Source organism: Dendropsophus ebraccatus, chromosome 1, assembly GCF_027789765.1.
Source record: "Dendropsophus ebraccatus isolate aDenEbr1 chromosome 1, aDenEbr1.pat, whole genome shotgun sequence".
NCBI classification, from domain to species: domain Eukaryota; kingdom Metazoa; phylum Chordata; class Amphibia; order Anura; family Hylidae; genus Dendropsophus; species Dendropsophus ebraccatus.
This window is the reverse complement of record NC_091454.1, coordinates 107,991,848-108,012,791: the sequence shown is the minus strand read 5'-3', so window position 1 is coordinate 108,012,791 and position 20,944 is coordinate 107,991,848. Positions and strand designations below refer to the sequence as shown.

Genomic DNA, 20,944 nt, shown 5'->3' with positions numbered 1-20,944 from the left:
TATTATTTGTATATAAGGCAGATAACACTAGAATGGCAGTCTTCTAGACCGAATATTCAGTATGTTTACTTACATCAACATAATTTGCATTAATGTAATCGGTCGGCTTCCCATCCTTTTCTCCTACTTGTGAAAGTTTAACTCTGCTGTGATCATCTTTAAGGGAGACATTTTAAGCAAACACAATTTAGTAGCAATATGAGTGTTGTCACTGTTATTACTATTAAGCTATGTTCACACAGAGCATTTTGGTCAGTATTTCTGACAGTATTTGTAGCCAAATACTGAAAGATTTTCAGTTTCTGTGTTTTCAACCTACTCCTGGTTTTGGTTAAAAAATTTCTGACCAATATACTATGTGTAAACATAGCCCTAAAGTGAAATTTACAACAAAGCACAGCAAGTAAGACAGCCTATTGCTTAAACATAAGCAATTATTGTGATCTAGGCCATGATTCTATAGTTGGCCATCCATACAAGACAACATACATCTATTGTGTATGACTTCTTCTATGTTGAGAGAAAGAAGGATCGGCCATGTAGGTTTCCAAGATTAGGTGATCATATATTCCCAAGATATTAGAGTCTACCAGAGTCACCATAAGCAACAAAGTGTATCATTAAATTCAATTATTAACTTAGCATTAGCAATAATGCACAGAACTGATTAATGCTGAATTTTGCAGATATCCCTTCCACAAACTAAAATTACATAAGCCTTTTCGCTCAGAAACATACATTAAATACTGTGCACACAGAGAATTTTCACAAGGATGTTAGTCATCAGCAGTATAGTGATAACTAAAAGGTAATTTCATAGATAGACAAATAGATAGTTATAGATAAATCACATAGTAATCAAGCATTCTATTAAGATAACAGCCTATAATTACATAGTTCCCCTGGTGTTGCCAAAACTGATCTGACCTATAGAAAAACTGACCCCACAAGACCTCCCACAGTGTCTGTAGTATCTGACACAAATAGGTAAGCAGCACATCAGATCCTTACACCTGCCTATTAAACATGTTTCTAACATACCAACTTCAAAAATCTCTCTATACATAGATGATTATTTTTTTTACATACTTACAAGCAACAATGTTTATGTATCTGTTCTTATTCTTGTTGTCTGGATGGTTTGAGCTGTCACATGTTATGCCTAAATCCGCAGTGCAGTTCTGAACCTCCTGCAAATGAAGACAAAAATATATTCTCTCTCATTCACTTAGGCTATGTTCATCCTGGCATTAGGTTCTGTCTACACAGGCTTCTGCTGCATTTTATGACAGGTAGGCCCATCACAATCCATAATAAAATGAATCTATTATGGATCATTATGTGTTCTGTAAATACAGAACCCATAATAATCTCATAGACAGAGCTGGAACTGGCTATGTGATATGAAATATAGGCTATTCAGGCATAGCTACTCTAATAAATGACAACAAAACATTCTTACCTGATAAAACTCTTTCAGTGTCTAATGAAGGAGTGAATAAAAAAATGACATAAATTTTACAATGTGAACAAAATAGGGAATGACAAACAAAAAAACAAAACAAAATGCAACTGATATATGATTGTGTTAATGTTTAATTTATGGGGACAGTTCATAAATATTTTTAGAATTTTGTTCCCACATACATTAAAAACAAAGCATGACCACATTAAAACAAAAAGTGAATAGGCAGGTGTATAGATCAAAATATGTTTTAAGCAATGGAGGTATTATAAAGTATTCTGGTCATATAAACTAAAGATCATGCGATTAAAGTTGGCACTGTTGAATCCAGTACCACATCCATCATTGTTATGGAGGCTATTGAAAGAATGAGATTACCATTTAAAATCTCCTCCCTATGATGTGTGGAGGGCAAACACTATACAGACCATAGTTTTAGCAATCGTCAATGAATGAACGAATATACAGTATGGTTTATCTAAATAAATGGATGGTAGTCAAACTCCTGATGAACAACCATTGATTCATTCAAAGATAATGTGCTATATTACTTGATCCAGTGGCTAGCAAATCCTTTATTGTCATAACCAATAAAACTACCTGTTATAGAAGTAATGCATCTTTACAAAACAAACACATCATTTTAAAAGATAGCTAGAGATACTGTAAACAAAATGTCAGATAGAAAGGCAATTGATAGATGACAAAAATATACATATTACCTACTGTATCTAGAAACACTGACAGTTTCAAACTCTTACATGATGACTAATATGTAACCTACTAGCTGATAATTTCATTAGAAGAATGCTTATTGTAATCATAAATACAATGAAAAGTCTAACACCATTGTTTGTAAGGTATACCTCAAACTCTTCAGTGAATCCACTGCTTGTGTGTAGTTCGACAACATGTTTAGGAAACTGCTTCAAAGGTATTGCTCCAACATCATCTAACAAATAGAAAAAAAAGATGTACAAGATATATGATTATTTTATTGAACTTCTGTATATTCTAGTAAAGTAATTTAAAGGGGCATTCCATTCAGGTAAAATACATGTTAAATCCCCCCCTTCCTGGAGACAAAAAATTCCTTCCATACATATGACTACCTTTTCCATCTCTTTTGGCCAGTTATGAACCTGCTGCTTTCTGTCGAAGACACAGAAAATTGTGTCTGAGCTGTTCACTCCCCCTCCAAGGGTGGATCCCTTCTGAGACAGCTCATGTAAACAGTGTCCCTGTGTGGCTGTTTCTGCACTCTGTGAGGCCAGGAGGTTTAATCACAGTAAGATCACAAGTAATTTGACCTTAGATTAACTCTCAAACAATACACAGTGCAGAGACAGCTGGCCAGGTAAACTGTTTACATGAGCTGTCTCAGAAGGGATCCCCCCTTGGAAGGAAAGTGAACAGCTCAGACACAGTTTTCTCTGTCTTCAGCAGAAAGCAGCAGGCTCAGAACTGGGGGAAGGAGAAGAGAAAGTAATGACATGTATGGATTGAACTGTTAGTATACAGGAGGAGTAAAATATTTTACCTCAGATGGCAGCAGAAAAATCTGTTACTTCTACAACAGGTTGGGTGGCTGACCTCATCCTGCATGAAATTGCTTGGCATTGCTATTAGCATAGCAGGCAACAAATCCTAATCACATAATAAAATAGTAAAACTCACACAATAAGAGTAGATGAAATGCGACACTCACCATCTTCATGCAAAAAAACTTTATTTCATGAAAGTCATGGGATGTGCCGCATTTCATCTACTCTTATTGTGTAAATTGGACTGTGATATACCTTTTTATTATTGGACGCTAAAATAGAATGTGTTGCCTTTTTGAGGATGGAATAGACATTTTTAAAAAGGGTAATAAGGTAAGGTCCCAAGGTAATAAGGTCAGAAATCATTGGTCTATAAAATTTTAATTTAAGGACTTTATTTTGTGATTTTATTTCTACTTTAGCCCCATTTTTTTAAACTTTTGCCTATTTACAGCTTTTCTTCTGGAAATTTTAGCTCTACTTTATTTTTAGTGTAGTTTCCATAAACCTATGCATTTGTATAATTTACAAACTGCTAGTAGTTTATTAACAGAACTGGCTATACCTATAGTTTATGGACACAATGGCCCAGATTTATCAAAGAGTGTAAAATATAGACGTAAACCGCCCACAGCAACCAATCACAGCCCAGCTTTCATTTTACCAGAGCTGTAAGCTTAGCTGTGATTGGATGCTGTGGACAGTTTATACCAGTCTATATTTTACACCCTTTGATAAATCTCCCCCAATGGGCTTTTGACCTGGGCCAAAACAGGTTTAGAATCCTTTCTACGGAATAATCTTTTATGCATTGTGAAGTGTGGTATCACTGAATGGAACAGAATTTGCAATGCTAAAACTCGGCATGTGCATAACATGTAGGTGTAACAATGTAAATGTGGGAGAAATTAAACAAATTCCAAGCAGACTTTAATCTGGTTGGAATCCAACTGAAAGATGCAGATGGTATATCTAACTGGTAAATAATTAGACACCTCTCATCCAAGGAAGTTCTCTTGACACTACTTCTTTGGGTGAGGTTACTAATATCATACATGTGTATCGTAGAAAATGCAATCTTCATTGGACATTTAAGAAGCTGCTAAGTTCTCATTGCGAGCATCTACAAGTCATCCGCAATTAAATTGATGTTTCCTAGTTTGAATGACAAAATAACAATTGTATGAGATTAAAAAACTGCATGGAGCTGTGCAACTGATGTATTAGATTTTCCTAAAAAAAAATGGACTAGTCATGACCAAGCATTTGTCTCTGCTGAGCTCTCCAGACATTTTCAATGTAAGTGATCGAACATGTCTCAAACCATTTCACATCTGTACTTCTACTACTTCTGGAGAGTTATGTGGAAAAGAGTTTCGAAATCCGTGCACTAAATATCATTTCACAGTATGTATATTATTAAGTGTTTTCTTTGACAAAGCTACATCAACGTATTAATGCAGAGCTGTTATTTACATCAACAGATGTTCACCATTTAGACCACCTAATAACTCAGTCTTAAGATAACAAGAATTTGTTGATATGATATTAGCTCCCATCTGTTCTACTTCATAGATGAGTGGAAATGAATACTAAAATTGAATTATCTTGAAAGCCTAAAAGAAAAAAAATCCACATATGTGCAATTCCACCTTCACACTTAAATGGCGGCATCTGGCAGCAGGTGTGTGTTTTATAATTAGCTTCAAATACAGTAACAAGCAATAACAGCTAAATGAAAGCGCTGAAGGATTCGCTCAGGAAAGCAGCTGTGCAATGCAATAAATAAATATTAACCAGTAGACAGTTGTTACGAAATGTAAAGGCTTGATAAATATGTTTCAAATGTATTTAAACTAAAGTTTGTATAACTGCAAAGAACTAACTTGTTGGAAGATGCCAAAAACTGACTACATAGGAACTGGAGTTGTGAAATTACTAACCCCCCCCTTCCCCCCATTGTGTTCTAAACAGAACACATCAGATCAGAATCATTGATTCTCAACTTGCGGCTTCCCTTTACCTAAATGATGCCACCCTTTGCAGCCACCATTGACATGAATCATTTTGAGAAGGAAAACAAGGAGACACAGGGATCACAGAAGACAAGCACACATGCCACACATGAGGTGAAATAAAGATGGACTGTACCATCCCCTTACACATGGACCTTCTTTATGTACAGGTACCATTCCTGTATGTTTTATTTTACTCTGTTTAAATGGTACATGGCACACAAAGTACTGTGTTGTTTCTGCTGGTTTATGTGCTAAATGTCATGTTTTTGGACATTTCTGGTCACCATCTTCATAAAAGATTTTTTTTTTTGTATTTTTTGTTGTTGTGTGGGTTTTCAATCATTTATCCAGTGCCACACTCTTTATCAACTAAATAAATATCAGTAAAAATTTTCCCCATCATCATGTCCACAGTCTTTTCAAAGCATTTCCAGCATTTGACACACTCTTCTTGAGGAAATGTATCTTCAAGTCATATCTTGAACAAGAGTGTGTCAAACACTGGAAATGCTTTGAAAGGACTGTGGTGATGGATTCTTAGAAGTTTGCGTGAGGAGCTAACACAGTCATGTATCCGTGACACCCGAATGGCAGAGGTGCAGGTGATCTTTTTTTGTTTGGCATCTGTGTTTTATTTAGGTCTGAGGTCTACATTTACTAAGGGGTCCAGTCTGAGGTCTTCATTTACTTAGAGGGGTTTAATCTGAGTTGCCCATTTATTCAAATGTTTGGTCTGAGGCCTGTTAACTTAGAAGTTTGGTCATGGCCTCCCCATCCTACCTTTTTGTACTTATGTGCTTTGTACCACTAATTGTCATATTTCTTTCATATTTCTTCTCCCCCACTAAACCCCCCCATTTTTTAATTGGCTGAATATTTTATGAAGATTTCACCCCTATGACAATAACAGAAGTAAAAACTGCAGTAAAAATCTTTAAAAGGAAACTATCAGCAGGTTAGATGAATCTAACTGGCTGATATGTCCCTATTGCATACAGGGAGCTGTGGATGAAGGTAAGTTTCTTACCTTCATCCTCCGCCAATTCTGCACAGTTTATAGTTAAATCCTTAAGGCTAATAAGGAAGTTTGATTCACTGGGGGTGGGACTACCCCAGACTCGCCCACTCCTCTGATATTAGACGTGACAGGCTGGCCATGGGTGCCCACAGTGCACCAAAGTGCCTTATTAGCCTATGTTTTTAATTATAATCTGCTTAGAAACAGTGTGGAGGATGAAGGTAAGAAACTTACCTTTTTCTCAGCACCCGTGCACTACAGGCACATATTGTGTATTAGGGAGAGACAGCATCAACCTGTACTTTAACTCCCCGACCGTATCTCAATGGAAGTCTATTTTAAGGATCAGAGCAGGCAGCTGGGGAGCGGATTGTGCTGTTGCTGCAATCTATGAAATATGGCAAATGTTTTTACAGTTTATACTATAGCCTGAGGCTATAGTAACACTACATAAGTTTCGTAATAATCACGGCCGTTGTTGCCGATTTGCAACAACGGTCATGATTACTACGCAACTTAAGTAGTGCTGCCATCTATGGAATCCCGGCTGGAGTGTATACACATAGTATACACTCTGGCCGGGATCCCTAGCAGCCCTGCAAAAAACTGACGTCAGTTTTCTGCGGCCGCTTGCTCTGAATTCAGCAGCAGTGAAGATCATCCGTGAAGTACTGCAGTACCAGCTGGGATGATCTTCTTTGACACCAGCCGCTCCGGCTCGTGTTCCGATTACTCACACCATAAAATTTAAAGCCTGGCCAGAGCTGCACTTTACATTGTCTGCACTGTCAGTTTTGTGAGGCCACTATTCAATGAATAGCCGCCGCACAAAACTGAAATGTCTGCTTTCAGTGCGGCCGCAAGAAATTCCATCCGGAGTGTATACAGTGTGTCTACACTCTGGCCTGGATTCCATAGACTTTGATGCAATGTATTTTTTCAATTAATAACGGTTGGTGTTGCAATCTGCAAGAACGGCCATTATTAAATTAAAAAATATGTTGTGTGAACATAGCCTTTATCTGTGCAAATTAGCAGATAAAATCCTGTTAATGAAGTATGTCAAGTATTTACTATGATTGGGCAATGTAAATAATTACCCATGTATGATTTTTAATAATAGGATGAATAAACTAGTTCATTTAACCCCTTCATAAGGTCATTGATGCACAGATGTCCAGGTCACAAAGAAGCAGTGCTCTCTTCCTTGCCTTCTAAGAGCCATAATGCTTTTATTTTTTCCCCCTAAGGGCTGGGTGTCGGCTAATTTCTTTCCAGTTTTGATTGGTATCATACGGGTGTAAAAGAAAAATTTTGATCGCTTTTTATTACATTTTTTCTGAGGATTTTTTTTAAAATTAGCAATTCTGGTGTTTTATTTTCCTCTTTTCATTTATGTCATTCACCATGCAGAAACAAAATTCTTATATTTTAATAGATTGGACAATTCCACACACTACAATATATAATATGTTTATTTATAAGGAGACTTCCGGTTCCGGCGCGTATGGGATGGCAGCAGTGTGAGTGAGCTCCTCCACCCTCCGCTCATAATATCGCTCCCCGCTCTGACTCCTGACATTAACGGCCCTGCCGGACCACATCTCTGACTTCTCTAAGTGCCGAGGAGTCGGAGGCACCACTTCATTAAGCGGGGAACCAGTTATACACCTCCCCATAAGCCCTCCTTCATTTACCTCACAGCTCTGTCACAGGGACACCTAAGATGGCGCTGACATGAGGTGCTGCTGCTGAGGCACACACAGAGGTAACACATACCTCACAAACCCCAGTGCCGGACCTCTGTGACACCATAATACCAGGACTAAATATGTCTTGCAAGGCACTGGCAATTCAAGTGTCCAAAATGATATTAAATGACATAAAATCCTCTCTTGAGGCCACTATAGTTTTCTCCCTAGCAACCATACAGGGAGATATAGCAACACATACCTCACAGATTACTGAACTTCAGGAGAGAGTCAGCTTGTTAGAAGATGAAATACATTCTACAAAAATAAAACTACAACAGAATATGAATGTCACATTTTCATTGCAAACAAAGACTGATGATCTAGAGAACCGCTCTAGGCGCAACAATTTACGTATTATAGGTTTACCTGAATCCATTCCAGCCATGCAATTACATGCTATATGTTCTCTAGAAATTCCCCAAGCCTTGGGTATCCCAGGTCACATTACTGTGGAAAGAGCGCACCGTGTGGGACCCCCACCAGCGAAACAAAAGCAAGATGCAAATAAAAAAGAACAGAAACCCAGACAAGTGATTGTCAAGTATCTGAATTATAATGATAAAAACAACATTTTACAAAGCTTTAAAAAATCTACAGTTGATGTTGCAATTCGTGGCCACAAAATCCTCATGTTTAATGACTACTCCGCAGCAGTGGTTCAAAAACGTAAAGCTTTTGCACACATTTGCTCGACATTGGTAAAAAATCAAATATGATTTGCTCTTCTTTATCCTGCCATACTGAAAGTTTTCAAATCGGATGGTTCAGCCTCTCTTTACAGTTCTCCTGAGGAAGCCATTTCTTCCCTTAAAGATGTAAAGGGTCTCACTCCACCTATTCAAGACAAGCACAAGAGACGACGTTTGGATAGTCCTACTGACACGGTAGAAAAAATGGAATGATTATGAACTCCATCTCTATTCTGTTGGACGCTATGCTGCTCATTAAAACTGAGTATTTTTTCTCTATTTAGCCCTATATATGTTGACTAAATACTATATTAGGGACACCTTGTTACTACATTATTATTTTCTTTAGTCTAGGTAGTAATGCATTTGGTGGTGTGTGTGTCTATGTGTAAGTATGTATTTATGTATGTATATATGTATATGTGTGTGTGTGTGTGTGCATGTATATCTATGTATATGTATAATTCCACCTTGTATGGTTTTAGGTTTAAGTACAACTTCTTTAAGTACTAATCATTATATACTGGCTCTTCCTTTTATTTTATTTTATTTTATTTATTTGCTTCCCTGTGACAACTCACACATTTCTCAGGAGGGTAGGGATGTGTATGTCTTTAATTTTAATATATACTCATTTAGTGGAGCGGAGGTTGATGTGACCTCTCCACCAGTTATTTCTTTCTCTTTATTTCTTCTCCATAATGCGGAGTTTGCGAATGCTCCGAACATTGGACAATACGAAAAAAGTGAAGTCCACATCTCACTTTATTCGCTTAGTTTATATTGTTTACTGTTTTATTCTTAGGTATATCACCTTTAGTTTGTCTGAAAATGCTACATGCTATCCTCTTTTTCTGCCTGAAAGGGTTACCCACTATGTTATTGTGCTTCCAGGGTCTCTTCTTAACACCTCCTCTTCTATTAATATTGTATGAAATTAATCACTTGGAATGTTAAGGGACTACGTTCCCCATCTAAGAGGACTTCTATACTGAAACACCTTAAGAGACTTAGGGCCAATATAGTATTATTGCAAGAAACACATTTAACTGAATTGGATTATTTCAGACTCAAACGTTTTTGGGTGGGTGCAGTTTATGGTTCACCAGCTATTAACCGTAAAGGCGGGGTAGTTATTCTTACACATAAAAATTTAGCCTGTACGGTATTATCTCAATATCAAGATGATGAAGGCAGGATATGTCATCTTCTTATTGACACTCCAGCGGGCAAATATAGCATATATAACGTTTATGGTCCCAACACTCAGAGACCTGATTTTTTTTTTAAATTGGAAAACCTCATTCTCCAAGATGACAAAAATCTTAAAATAGTTGGTGGAGACCTAAATACTGTTCTTAATACAACTGAAGATAGAAAAAGAACTAAGACCCCTACTGTACATACTTCATCAGATAATATTTTATCCAACTTCCTTAATTCTACCTCCCTATCTGATTCTTGGCGTCATCTACACCCAGATGGTAGAGAATACTCTTTTTACTCTCACTCCCAAACTGCCTGGTCAAGAATAGACTACTGTTTAGTGTCACCGGACTCTCTTGGCAGAGTAGAAGACTCTGAAATTCATGATATAGTAATTTCGGATCACTCCCCTGTTAGTTTACAATTAAGAGATATTTTTCAGAAGGGATCCGATATTATTTGGAGATTTACTTCTCATTTAGCTAATGATGAATCATTTATCAAACTATTAAAAAAATGGTGGTCAGACTTTTATTCTAACAATGCTGAACATACACAATCCCCAATACTTTTCTGGGAGACTGCAAAAGCAGTTCTGAGGGGCCAAATAATTTCTTATGTGGCTGCCCAGAAACGTGAAGCACGTAAAAACTATCTTCAACTTTCCCAAGATCTGCGCTCTACATACACTCTTTTCCTGTCTTCCCTTACAGCTGACAATAAATCTAAATGGACAGCAGCTAGACAAGCTTTCGAAATTGCACAGGAAAAACTCAATGCTATATATAGAGATCAATACATATCCCGTTTATTCCGCTATGGTAATAAATCAGGGAAAATGTTAGCTAACCTTGCTAAAGGACGTAGACCTACTACACATATCCCTGCTCTCAAAGATACAGCGGGTAATGTACAAAAAGATCCTAAAGTCATATCACAACTTTTACAACAATTTTACCGCTCACTATATTCCAAAGATAGGCTTGATCTAGCTGCTGGTAAGAACTTTCTAGAGTCATTAACTCTACCGTCTCTTGATACCCCTTCTCTTGATTCTCTCAACGCCCCAGTCACATTGGAGGAAATTACTGCCACTTTCTCTACACTTAAAAATAACAAAGCTCCAGGCCCTGATGGCTATAGTGCGGAATTTTATAAATCTATGTCTTCTGTCATCTCCCCTACCCTTCTTTCTACTTTACAAACTATTCTGACTGACCATCACATGCTCCCCTCGGGAGATACTGCATATATCAAAATACTACATAAACAGGGGAAGGATCCGACATCTCCTAATTCGTACAGGCCAATCTCTTTAATAAATGTAGACCTAAAATTGTTGGCAAAGATTATGACCAATAGATTGGCAGACATCCTACCATCACTAATAGGCAGCCATCAAGTTGGCTTTATAAAAGGACGTTCTGGTGTCACTAATATAAGAACGGTACTAGCGGCCCAGTCTGGTGTCCAATCTGGGGGTCGTTCCAGCCACTCTCCAGGTCTGTTGGCAATTGACGCCGAAAAGGCTTTTGATAATATCAGCTGGGAGTGGCTGGACATGACCTTAACAAAATTTGGTATCACAGGTCAATTCAAAGATTTTATTTCCACAATATACACATCTCCGAAAGCTAGAATTCATACCCCGGGTTTCCTTTCAGATAGCTTTCCCTTACGAAAAGGTACCAGACAGGGTTGCCCCCTATCCCCTCTATTGTTCAATTTGGCGATGGAGCCTCTTGCTAGATATCTTATTTCTTCTGACTTTTTCTCAGGCATACGGGTTGGTTCCCAAGTCATCAAAGTTACATGCTTTGCTGATGATACTTTAATATATTTAGATAACCCAGATCTACATGTTCCGGCAGTATTAGATGCCTTAAAATTTTTTGGTTCCTTTTCTGGGTATAGAATCAATATACATAAAAGTCAACTTCTTTACCTAACTCCACATAAGAGGTCTACTTCGGGTCCTGCGGGGGTCTCCATCGCTAAATCCTACATTACTTATCTTGGAATCCAGATTGGCAGAACTCCCTCCTCACTATATTCCCTGAACTATCGCCCTATAATTAAGAGAATAAAACAAGATCTCCAGAGATGGGAATCTCTACCATTGCCAATTCTAGGACGTACCCACTTAATCAAAATGATGTGTTTTGGAAAACTGTTATATCCAATGCAAACAATACCCCTTTTACTCAAACATTCTGACGTTTCCCTACTCCAATCGTATTTCACTAAATTTATTTGGCAATCAAAGAGACCTCGTATTGCCTATTCCACTCTCTGTCTCCCTACTTCTAAAGGTGGCGCTCAATGCCCAGATATTAGATTATATAATTTAGCCGCTCTCTTTCGCCATGCTAAAGATTGGATTATGGACACGTCATATTTCTCCAATATCTTAATTGAGAAAGCTTTAGCAGCACCTTGGCCTTTACCCACCCTGCTACATGCTAAATTACCAGAACTACCCCCAGAAATTAAGAGAAGTGTTATCTTTAAAGACACCATTGCCACATGGAAGGCGATACGAAAATTATATGGTTTACCCTTTTGCCTATCGAAAAGATTTCCTCTGTGGCATTCACCACTTTACCCACCTGACTCAGACAAATTAGATTACTCAGAGTGGCAGAGTGCACATGTTTCTTCTGTTGGGGATCTGCTGGATACTAATTCCAACACTTTCTTATCATGGGATATCGTCAGAACACGATTTAAATTGTCTTCATTTAATTTACCTCAATACGATTCTATAATTGAATTTCTTGAGTGCGGGACATAGCAGAAGCAGAAAGTGATATAGAATTTGATAATCTATTCCCAACACCACCGGTTCATAATTCTTTATCACATACATATGGAGAATTCAGATCACGCTCTCAAAAGAATTTATCTAGACAAATTTTTTTCAAAAAATGTTCCTCCGTAATTTTTTCAGAGGATCTGACCCAACAAATATTGAGAGGATCTCAACTAGTGCATTGTGCCACTCCCAATGTGGTTCTACGTGAAATACATTTCCGCTTTATACACAAGGCTATATATGCCTTTAATATTCCTTTTTCCAACTCCCACACTTCTCACATAAACAGTTGCCCGAAATGTTCACTTCCTAAAGCAGACTTGTTTCATCGTGCCTGGGCCTGCACGCGAGTGCAGGAATTTTGGGACTCTGTGCGGCTCTATCTTTTGTCCACTTGGGGCCATGCCATACCACTTCTCCCTCTTAGTTATCTTTTTCATTTTATTGATATAGACTCTACTACTCCCTCTCCTAAATTACTTACTTCTAAAGGAATTCATTTAACTCTATTAGTTTCCCTGAAATGTTTATTAAGACACTGGATACTCTACCAGACATTTCTGAGGTAATCTCCGCTCTGAAGGAGATCTTTCATTGGGAACTTTTGGATGTATTGCGCACCAAAGAAAAATCAACAAAAACATTTATGTCCAAATGGACACAATTTCTAATTCATGATTTTACTATAGAAGAGAGAGACTCTGTCATTAATCAATTTAAGGACACTGATTGGTATTGCATGGCCGCCCAAAAGGGAACTCTGGGAGCACTCCAAATATCTTAAGCTTTTCCCTTTCTCTGTTAAAGACAATTCTCTCCATTCTATTGGTAGCATATTTGAATATCTGACATCTATACCATGTTTTAAGGTGATATTATAAATTACTGTTTTTCTACTTACGTTTTTGGTAAGACTATGTTGTATTGTATATGATAATATATCTTTTAAGGTTATTACAAAGGCTCATTGTATCTGTATGATATTGTAAACATACAATCCTTTGTTGCCTGTGAGCGACTTTCTTTTTGAATATGTAATGAATTTTCAATATGTATGTTCAAATATTACATAAGCCACTAATAAAATATCATTTAAAAAAATAATAATATATGTTTATTTATTAATTTATTTTTTACATATTATTTTTATAATTGTAAAGGAGGTAATTTAAACTTATCTTGGGATTTATTTTATAAGGGTTTTATTTAAACTATTATTTTACTGTTAAATATGCAATCATTAGAAAGTATAGCATTGATCAGTACTATTGTTGATCTTCTCCCCGATCTGACAGGCTGGTGGTAAGGAGATCTCCGTTTGTCAAGGAAAGTGATCAAGCTGTGCTGCAGGGGGTCCCAATCAATCAGTGACAGGTACTTATCCTGTCACTGACTTAAACGCTGCAATCGTTATAGATTGTGGCGTTTAAAGGATTAATAACAGACAGCTGCGTGACCACGGCTGCCTGCTATTACCTCCGTTGACACGGATATTAAAAGCTCCTTCATGGCAGGAACGTCTATATATGTTCCTACTGCATTGGGGCATCTGCAGTAGGAACGTATATAGCTGTATTGTGGATGTTAAGGAGTTAAAGGGGTTTTCCGGTCAAAACATCTTAATATCAATTTATTTATACTATTAATATGTGATCCCTGCCAATGAGATCTTCTGCTTAGCCATCCCACCTGTACTTCACAGCCAACTGCTTCTGTTCACTGTGTGCTGCAGATGCCAATGTTATGCAATACAGCTGATCGGTGAGGTAAGGCTATCATTATGTTTTTTACTGGAAAACCCCTTAAACTGCAGATGAAATAATGAAATATCAGTTAGTGATAAATAGTCATTAAAGGCTATGTTCACACATCGTGAAAAAAGGAACAATATGGCCATAATTTTTAGGTAAAAATACAGCTGTATTTCAATGTAATAATGTACTCTATTAAAGTCAATGGGAAATTAGACGGCAGTGCACACTGTATAGGATAACGGCTATAACTGATTACGACTGTCAAAATAATGAACATGTTCATAATGTGCTTTGGAAAAATACAGACATTTTTTTCCACCTGTTCACATAATGTTTCATTTTCAAAATTGCGGCCATTTTTTTTTTTTACTGTGTGTGAACATAGCCTAAGGGTACAAACACACTGGGCATTTCCGCAGCGGATTTCTTGCTGCGGATTGGCAGCAAGATCGGCAGCTGATCCCTGCCCTGTACACTCTATGGGCAGACAAACTCGCAGCAGGATGGACATGTTGGAGTTTGCCAGCAGCCCATCCCGTTAAACCCCCCCCTCCCCTGCCGCCAGAGTGTATACATCACCTGCTCTCAGCTCCAGCTTGCTTCGGGGATCCCGGCGTCTTCATGTCCCGCTCTTCAAATCAGTGCACTTCGGCGTGGCAGGACTTGCCGGGAACCCCCGAAGCAAGCCGAAGCGGGAAGCGGGTGATGTATACCCTCCGGCAACAGGGGTTTAACGGGGCGGGCTGCTGACAAACTTGCTGCGGCATGTCCATCCTGCTGCAAGTTTATCTGCCCGTAGTGTGTACACGGCAGGGATCCCAAGCGGATCTCGCAGCAAATTCACAGCGAGAAAACCGCTGCGGATACGCCCAGTGTGTTTGTACCCTAAGGGTGGGCTTAATTTCCAATGGCTCCATAGACACCATTCTATGGGCCGGCTGATTCCGCATTCCGCCGAAAGAATTGACATGTCAGTTCTTTTAGCGGAATGCGGAAACAGCTGGCCCATGGAATGGTGTCTATGGAGCCGGCGGAAAGGCGCTTGTCCATGAGTGCGTACAGCCGGCGGAGTTCCATGGAGTTTATCCACGCGAATTTTGTAGAGTGAACCCGCCCTAAATGTTTAATAGCAGTATAAAGAGGTTTTTAGCCTTTCCTAATGTTCCCATGAAAAGATTTTATTGGGAAAAGGTGGCCATCTATTAATAATGACGGACGATAATAATGACCATAATCATTATTTGCAGTCATTATTATCAACAGACAACTGCCTTTTCCCGAGAAATGCTGACACATTCCCATAGTGGGAACATAGCCTTAGACCTTGAATAAACAGGTAGCAATAATACTTAATTTAAACCTACAGAATATAAACATCCAAAGCCTCAACAAGCGATGTGACTTAAATTGTTACTACAATAAAGGTTTACGAGACCGCTTAAATACAATCACACATAGACATACAGTGACCATGTTCAAAGTACAATAACTAAGGATTTAAATCAGAAAGATAAGTACTGTATTGAATCTGAATGTAGAAACACATCAATACTTAACTCAAGGCTCACATATAAATATTGCCATTGTTTATACACTTGTACCTAGAGAAGAATGGCAAATGTTCTTCTGTATCCAAGGTAACTGACTCTTATCAATGAAACTGCTGTAAGAAAGCAGGTTAGCATATAGCTAAAGAAGAGAGTAAATGGTAATTGATAATATTTAGAAGTAACATTAAAGGAAATGTATGCTGGCCAAACCATGGGTCGCATGAAACAATTACAAGCTCTGTTATGTCGACCATCTATAATTCACTTTAAATGCTGACTACAGATGTGTCTGGTTTGGCTGATAAACTAAGTAATAAGTCATTGGTGTTTAAGGCTATGTTCACACAATGATTTTCAACACCTTTTTGGGTGTGGCTATTTTTAACCCCTTCATGACCAAAGGTCTTTGATGCACAGATGTCCAGGTCAAATTAAAGGGGTAGTGCGGCGGTAAACAATTATTCACAGAATAACACACATTACAAAGTTATACAACTTTGTAATGTATGTTATGTCTGTGAATGGCCCCCTTCCCCGTGTCCCACCACCCCCACCCGTGTACCCGGAAGTGTGGTGCGCTATACATACCTGTCACGTGCCGACTCGTCTCAGATCTTCAGTCTGCGATGTCGTCTTCGGACGGCCCGGCCGAATCCCTCTGAGCGTCCTGAGTGCCGGCCGCCCTCTGCCGCGTCATCGGCTGCTCAGCCGCGATTGGCTGAGCATAACTGTGCGGCTGAGGATCTGATGACGCTGAAGAGGGCGGCCGGCACTCAGGACTCTCGGAGGGATTTGGCTGGGCCGTCCGAAGACGACATCGCAGACTGAAGATCGGAGACGAGTCGGCACGTGACAGGTATGTATAGCGCACCACACTTCCGGGTACACGGGTGGGGGGGGGGTGGGACACGGGGAAGGGGGCCATTCACAGACATAACATACATTACAAAGTTGTATAACTTTGTAATGTGTGTTATTCTGTGAATAATGGTTTACCGCCGCACTACCCCTTTAAAGTAATGTTCCTCCTTGCCTTACAAGGCTTTTATTTACATGACTGGTTGGTGAGTGTAACTGCAGGGTCCCGCCAAACGGCAAAATAACTGGCATAATTTTGGACTCAAAAGGACAGACACGGGAACATGGGAACATAGCCTAAGGCGTTTTCAATGACATCTGTCATTTGGCTGTTTGGCCACCCGTCAGTGCAATGACAGCTGTTGGTATATTATTCTAGTTTACATTAAATAATTAGCCTTTGGGTGTGTCTTTAATTGAATTGTCCATTGAATTTAATAGTCACTGTAAGGCTATGTTCAAACAACGTCAAAAATAGAGAAAAGGCGTCCGCTTTTGCAATTTAAAATAACGTCCATTTTTGCTGCGATTTAACTGACTGCAATGGCAATGCATTGAAGTCAATGGAAAGACGGACGTTCAATGCACACACTGTATTGAATAACAGACGTTTTTACCGCGGATGTCAAAATAATGATTATGATCATTATTTTCGGACGGCTTTTGCAAACAGCGGCCATTTTTTATTAGTTGTTCACACACAGTTTTTCTTTTTTCACCATTCTTTTTCTGTTTTTAATATTAAATTCAATGGACTTTTCAGTTAAGACACAACCAAAGGCCAATTAGTAATCCCAAACTAGAATAATGTACCAACAGCCATCATTGCACTAAGGGAAGGCTAGACAGTTAAATGACGTCCGTTATTTTAGACTCAACATGACGGACGTCATTTTAAACTAAGCTGAAAAAAGTTGTGTGAACATTGCCTAACTGAAAGGACGGTGAAAAAAGAAAAAGTATGTGTGAATAACTAAAAAATAATGTCTGCTGTTTGCAAAAGACTTCCGAAAATAATTGCATATGACTTATCGTTATTTTAAAGTAACGTGCAGACAATGTCCGTCATTTTATACACTATGTGGGAGATTTACTAAGGAGTCTAAGTGCAACTATTCTAATGGGGATTGGTGTATACTTTGTTCTAATATCTTGTGACTGATTCATTAACATGTAGCACTGCCACAGTGAATGTATCTAAATAAAAAGGCGCAAAAAAGGCGCAACTATGAAAAAATTGCGCAGCTTTATCCACCTGGTTCTGACCAGACGTAAGCTTGCGCCTGGACGCTAATCCCGGATTATGCAAATATATGGGTGAATACTTAAAACAGGCAGATTAAAAAAAGTTGCATCTAAAAAAATTTACCTGTCGAATACTGGTCCAGTAATGCTTGAAAAAATGCAATTATTCACCAAAAATTAGGCGCAAACCCCTTGATAAATGTCCCCCTATGTGCATTGGACATCCGTCATTCCATTGACTTCAATGCATTGAATTGAAGTAAATTACATTGCGGCAATAACAGAGGTCTGTTTAAATAGAAAAGAAGGAAGTCTTTTCTCTTTTTTTGTTGTTGTGGGAACATAGCCTAAAAGTGCCCTAGAGTCTTCCAAAAGAAGAAACATTTGTAAATATTTTTTAAAAATCTTTTAAAGACTAGATATAAAATATTAGAAAGGTTAAGATCATATACTTCATGTATAGTTTAAAAGTGTACATTGGCTGTGTTGCTGTATTTGCAATGACATGCTATTTTTACCACACAGTAAACAATGTAAAACAAATGCAAATTGAAATGCCATGAAACAATTACACAGAAATTATGACAATATAAATAAAAATTACAAAAATCAAATGTTTGCAACATGTAAAATTTTCAATCTTCAATATCTTACCTGAAACTGGAAACATTGGTGCCGGAGGAGCAGAAATGACTCTTGGCGAAGTATTATCCTCCAAGTAAAAATGTGCAGTCTGAAAGCATTTCCTGTAATGGCATAAGCAGCTACATTAGTTATTTACATGACTGATAGTCATACACTTTCTCATTAAAAAATTCTTTCTATTAAACTGGTTGAAAACTGTACACATTAAGGTTCATTATCAAACTGCTTATTTTGCCTTAAGTAGATAAGAAAGTAAGAAAGTAATGTAGCAAACATGTAAAGCAATAAAAAAACAAAAACAAATGAAACAATTCTATATACTAAAATATTATCAATTTGTATAGCACCAACAGATTCTGCAGTGCTTTAGATATCTCACACTTTTAAAGAAAATTTTTTGGCACTTAAACGTTTGAAAAGAAGTTCCCTGCACTTAACTTACCCATGCTAATTACAGACATAAGCTTGAACTGAATGGAAACTAAAAAATGTTTTACTGTATATATTTTTTTTAACTCATTTTATTATTGACATCCCGCTGTATGTGCATTAACCCCCTGCCGCCTGCAGCCCCCCGCCGAGAGCATACATTACCTGCTCGGCGACGTGGCTGCATGACCGGCTTCTGGCTCCGGTCCTGCTCAACCAATCAGTGCACGGCAGCACTGATTGGCTGAGCGGGACCGGAGCCAGAAGCCTGACATGCAGCCACGTCGCCAAGCAGGTAATGTATGCTCTTGGTGGCGGGCGGAAGGGGGTTAACACACATACTCACAGCGGGAGAACAATCCCGCTGTGAGTATGTGCTATCATAGGGATGAATGGGACTGGATCCACAGCGGATCTTGCTGCGAATTTGCAACGTGAAATCCGCTGCGGATCCGGTAGGTGTGAAGCTACCCTAAAGCTATATGTCTGGAGTGCATTTTAGGGTCACCAACACAGGATATTTTAAAGGTGAAAAACATTTAATCTTAAATTACACTTTATTAAACTGTAACATTTCTACCCTGACCCATTTACTAAACATTGTGAGACAGCAGGTAACTGTCGCTAAGTTATCCTAATTATAAAATTGACATGAGCAATGTTGATAGCGATTTTGTCTTAGGAGGATGATTGAGTGCTTATAGATTTTTGATAGCCAAGACAAAGGGTATGTTCAAACAATGTAAAAATAAGGGCAAAATACAGCCGTAAATTTTGAGGAAATATTAGGGTTGTAATTACAAAAACATAATATGTCCCATTGAAGTTAATAGGATATCCACCATCAGTGCACACTATATGAAATAATGGCCATTAAATAATTAACATGCTCTTTATTTACTGATATAATTATTTTTACCTAAAAATTACAGCCGTCCAAAAATAAGGCCTCAAAGACGTTGTATGAATATACCTAAAAAGTAATATGGTGTCCTTTCCTCTCAAATTGTTTGATTGGACTGTATATGGAAAAACAGCCTCTTAAGGAAATATTCATATGCAGTGGATTTGTTGCAAAAATGTCTATGATCGAAAATCAGTTCTACTTAGTCATATGAAAGATGTACAGTATACAGTATGTGTGCTGTGTGTGTTATGTTTGTAATGTATAAAGTATGTGTATTGTGTGTATATGATGTATGTAATGTCAATAGTATGTGTGTGTAGGATGGGCAATGTTTTTTCACATCTGTAAAAAAAAAACAACAACTGACACACGTCATTTTGAGGGCAAAATGGTGTCCAGAATTTTGCATTTGGCCGCCCACCAGTGCAATGATGGCTGTTGCTAAATTATTCTAGTTCAGGTGGACTGATTGCCTTTTGGGTGTGTCTTTACTTAAAAAGTCTATTAATTTTAATTGAAAAGATGGTGAAAGGACGGTGAAAAACAAGAACTTTGTATGAACTAAAAAATAACGTCCGGTGTTTGCAAAAGACGTATTTAATATATTATGTGCATCGGACGCCTGTCATTCCATTGACTTCAATGCATTCCATTGAGGTCAATTAAAATGCAGCAATGATGGACGTCATTTTAAAAAGAATGCTGACGCCTTTTCCCCTTTTTTACTTAGTGTGAACATAGCCAATGACTGTAAATATATGTAGGATTCTATAGAGAAAACATTTTGTTCCACTGTATTAAAGGGAAACTGACAGCATGGATAATTGGATATATAAATCAGTGTTGCCAGTTTCCAGTTACCTATTAAGTGAGCATTACGTAGGTACTTCTATCATTGTTCTGTGATCCAGTGTGCACCCAGCACATTTTCAAATCATAGCTTCGTCTTTTTTTGCCTCTGTCTCTGAGAATGATTGACAACTGGCTCATCTTTGACTACGTTGAAATCCCGCACAGTAAAAAATAAGCTGGCTGTAAATCAATGTC

The 20,944-nt window shown here is 38.1% G+C and overlaps 1 protein-coding gene across 1 annotated transcript in view; it reads right to left on the bottom strand.

Annotated features, from left to right (window-relative positions):
- The window catches only part of PTPRZ1 (protein tyrosine phosphatase receptor type Z1), a 184,606-nt gene that overhangs the window by 30,119 nt on the left and 133,543 nt on the right, over positions 1–20,944 (bottom strand). Inside the window, exons 14-18 of the mRNA XM_069976577.1 lie at positions 18,571–18,662; positions 2,332–2,417; positions 1,463–1,483; positions 1,094–1,190; positions 74–156 (exon numbers count right to left, since the gene is read on the bottom strand). Coding sequence (XP_069832678.1) covers positions 74–156; positions 1,094–1,190; positions 1,463–1,483; positions 2,332–2,417; positions 18,571–18,662 — 379 coding nt within the window. The remainder of the gene's footprint in view (positions 1–73; positions 157–1,093; positions 1,191–1,462; positions 1,484–2,331; positions 2,418–18,570; positions 18,663–20,944) is intronic.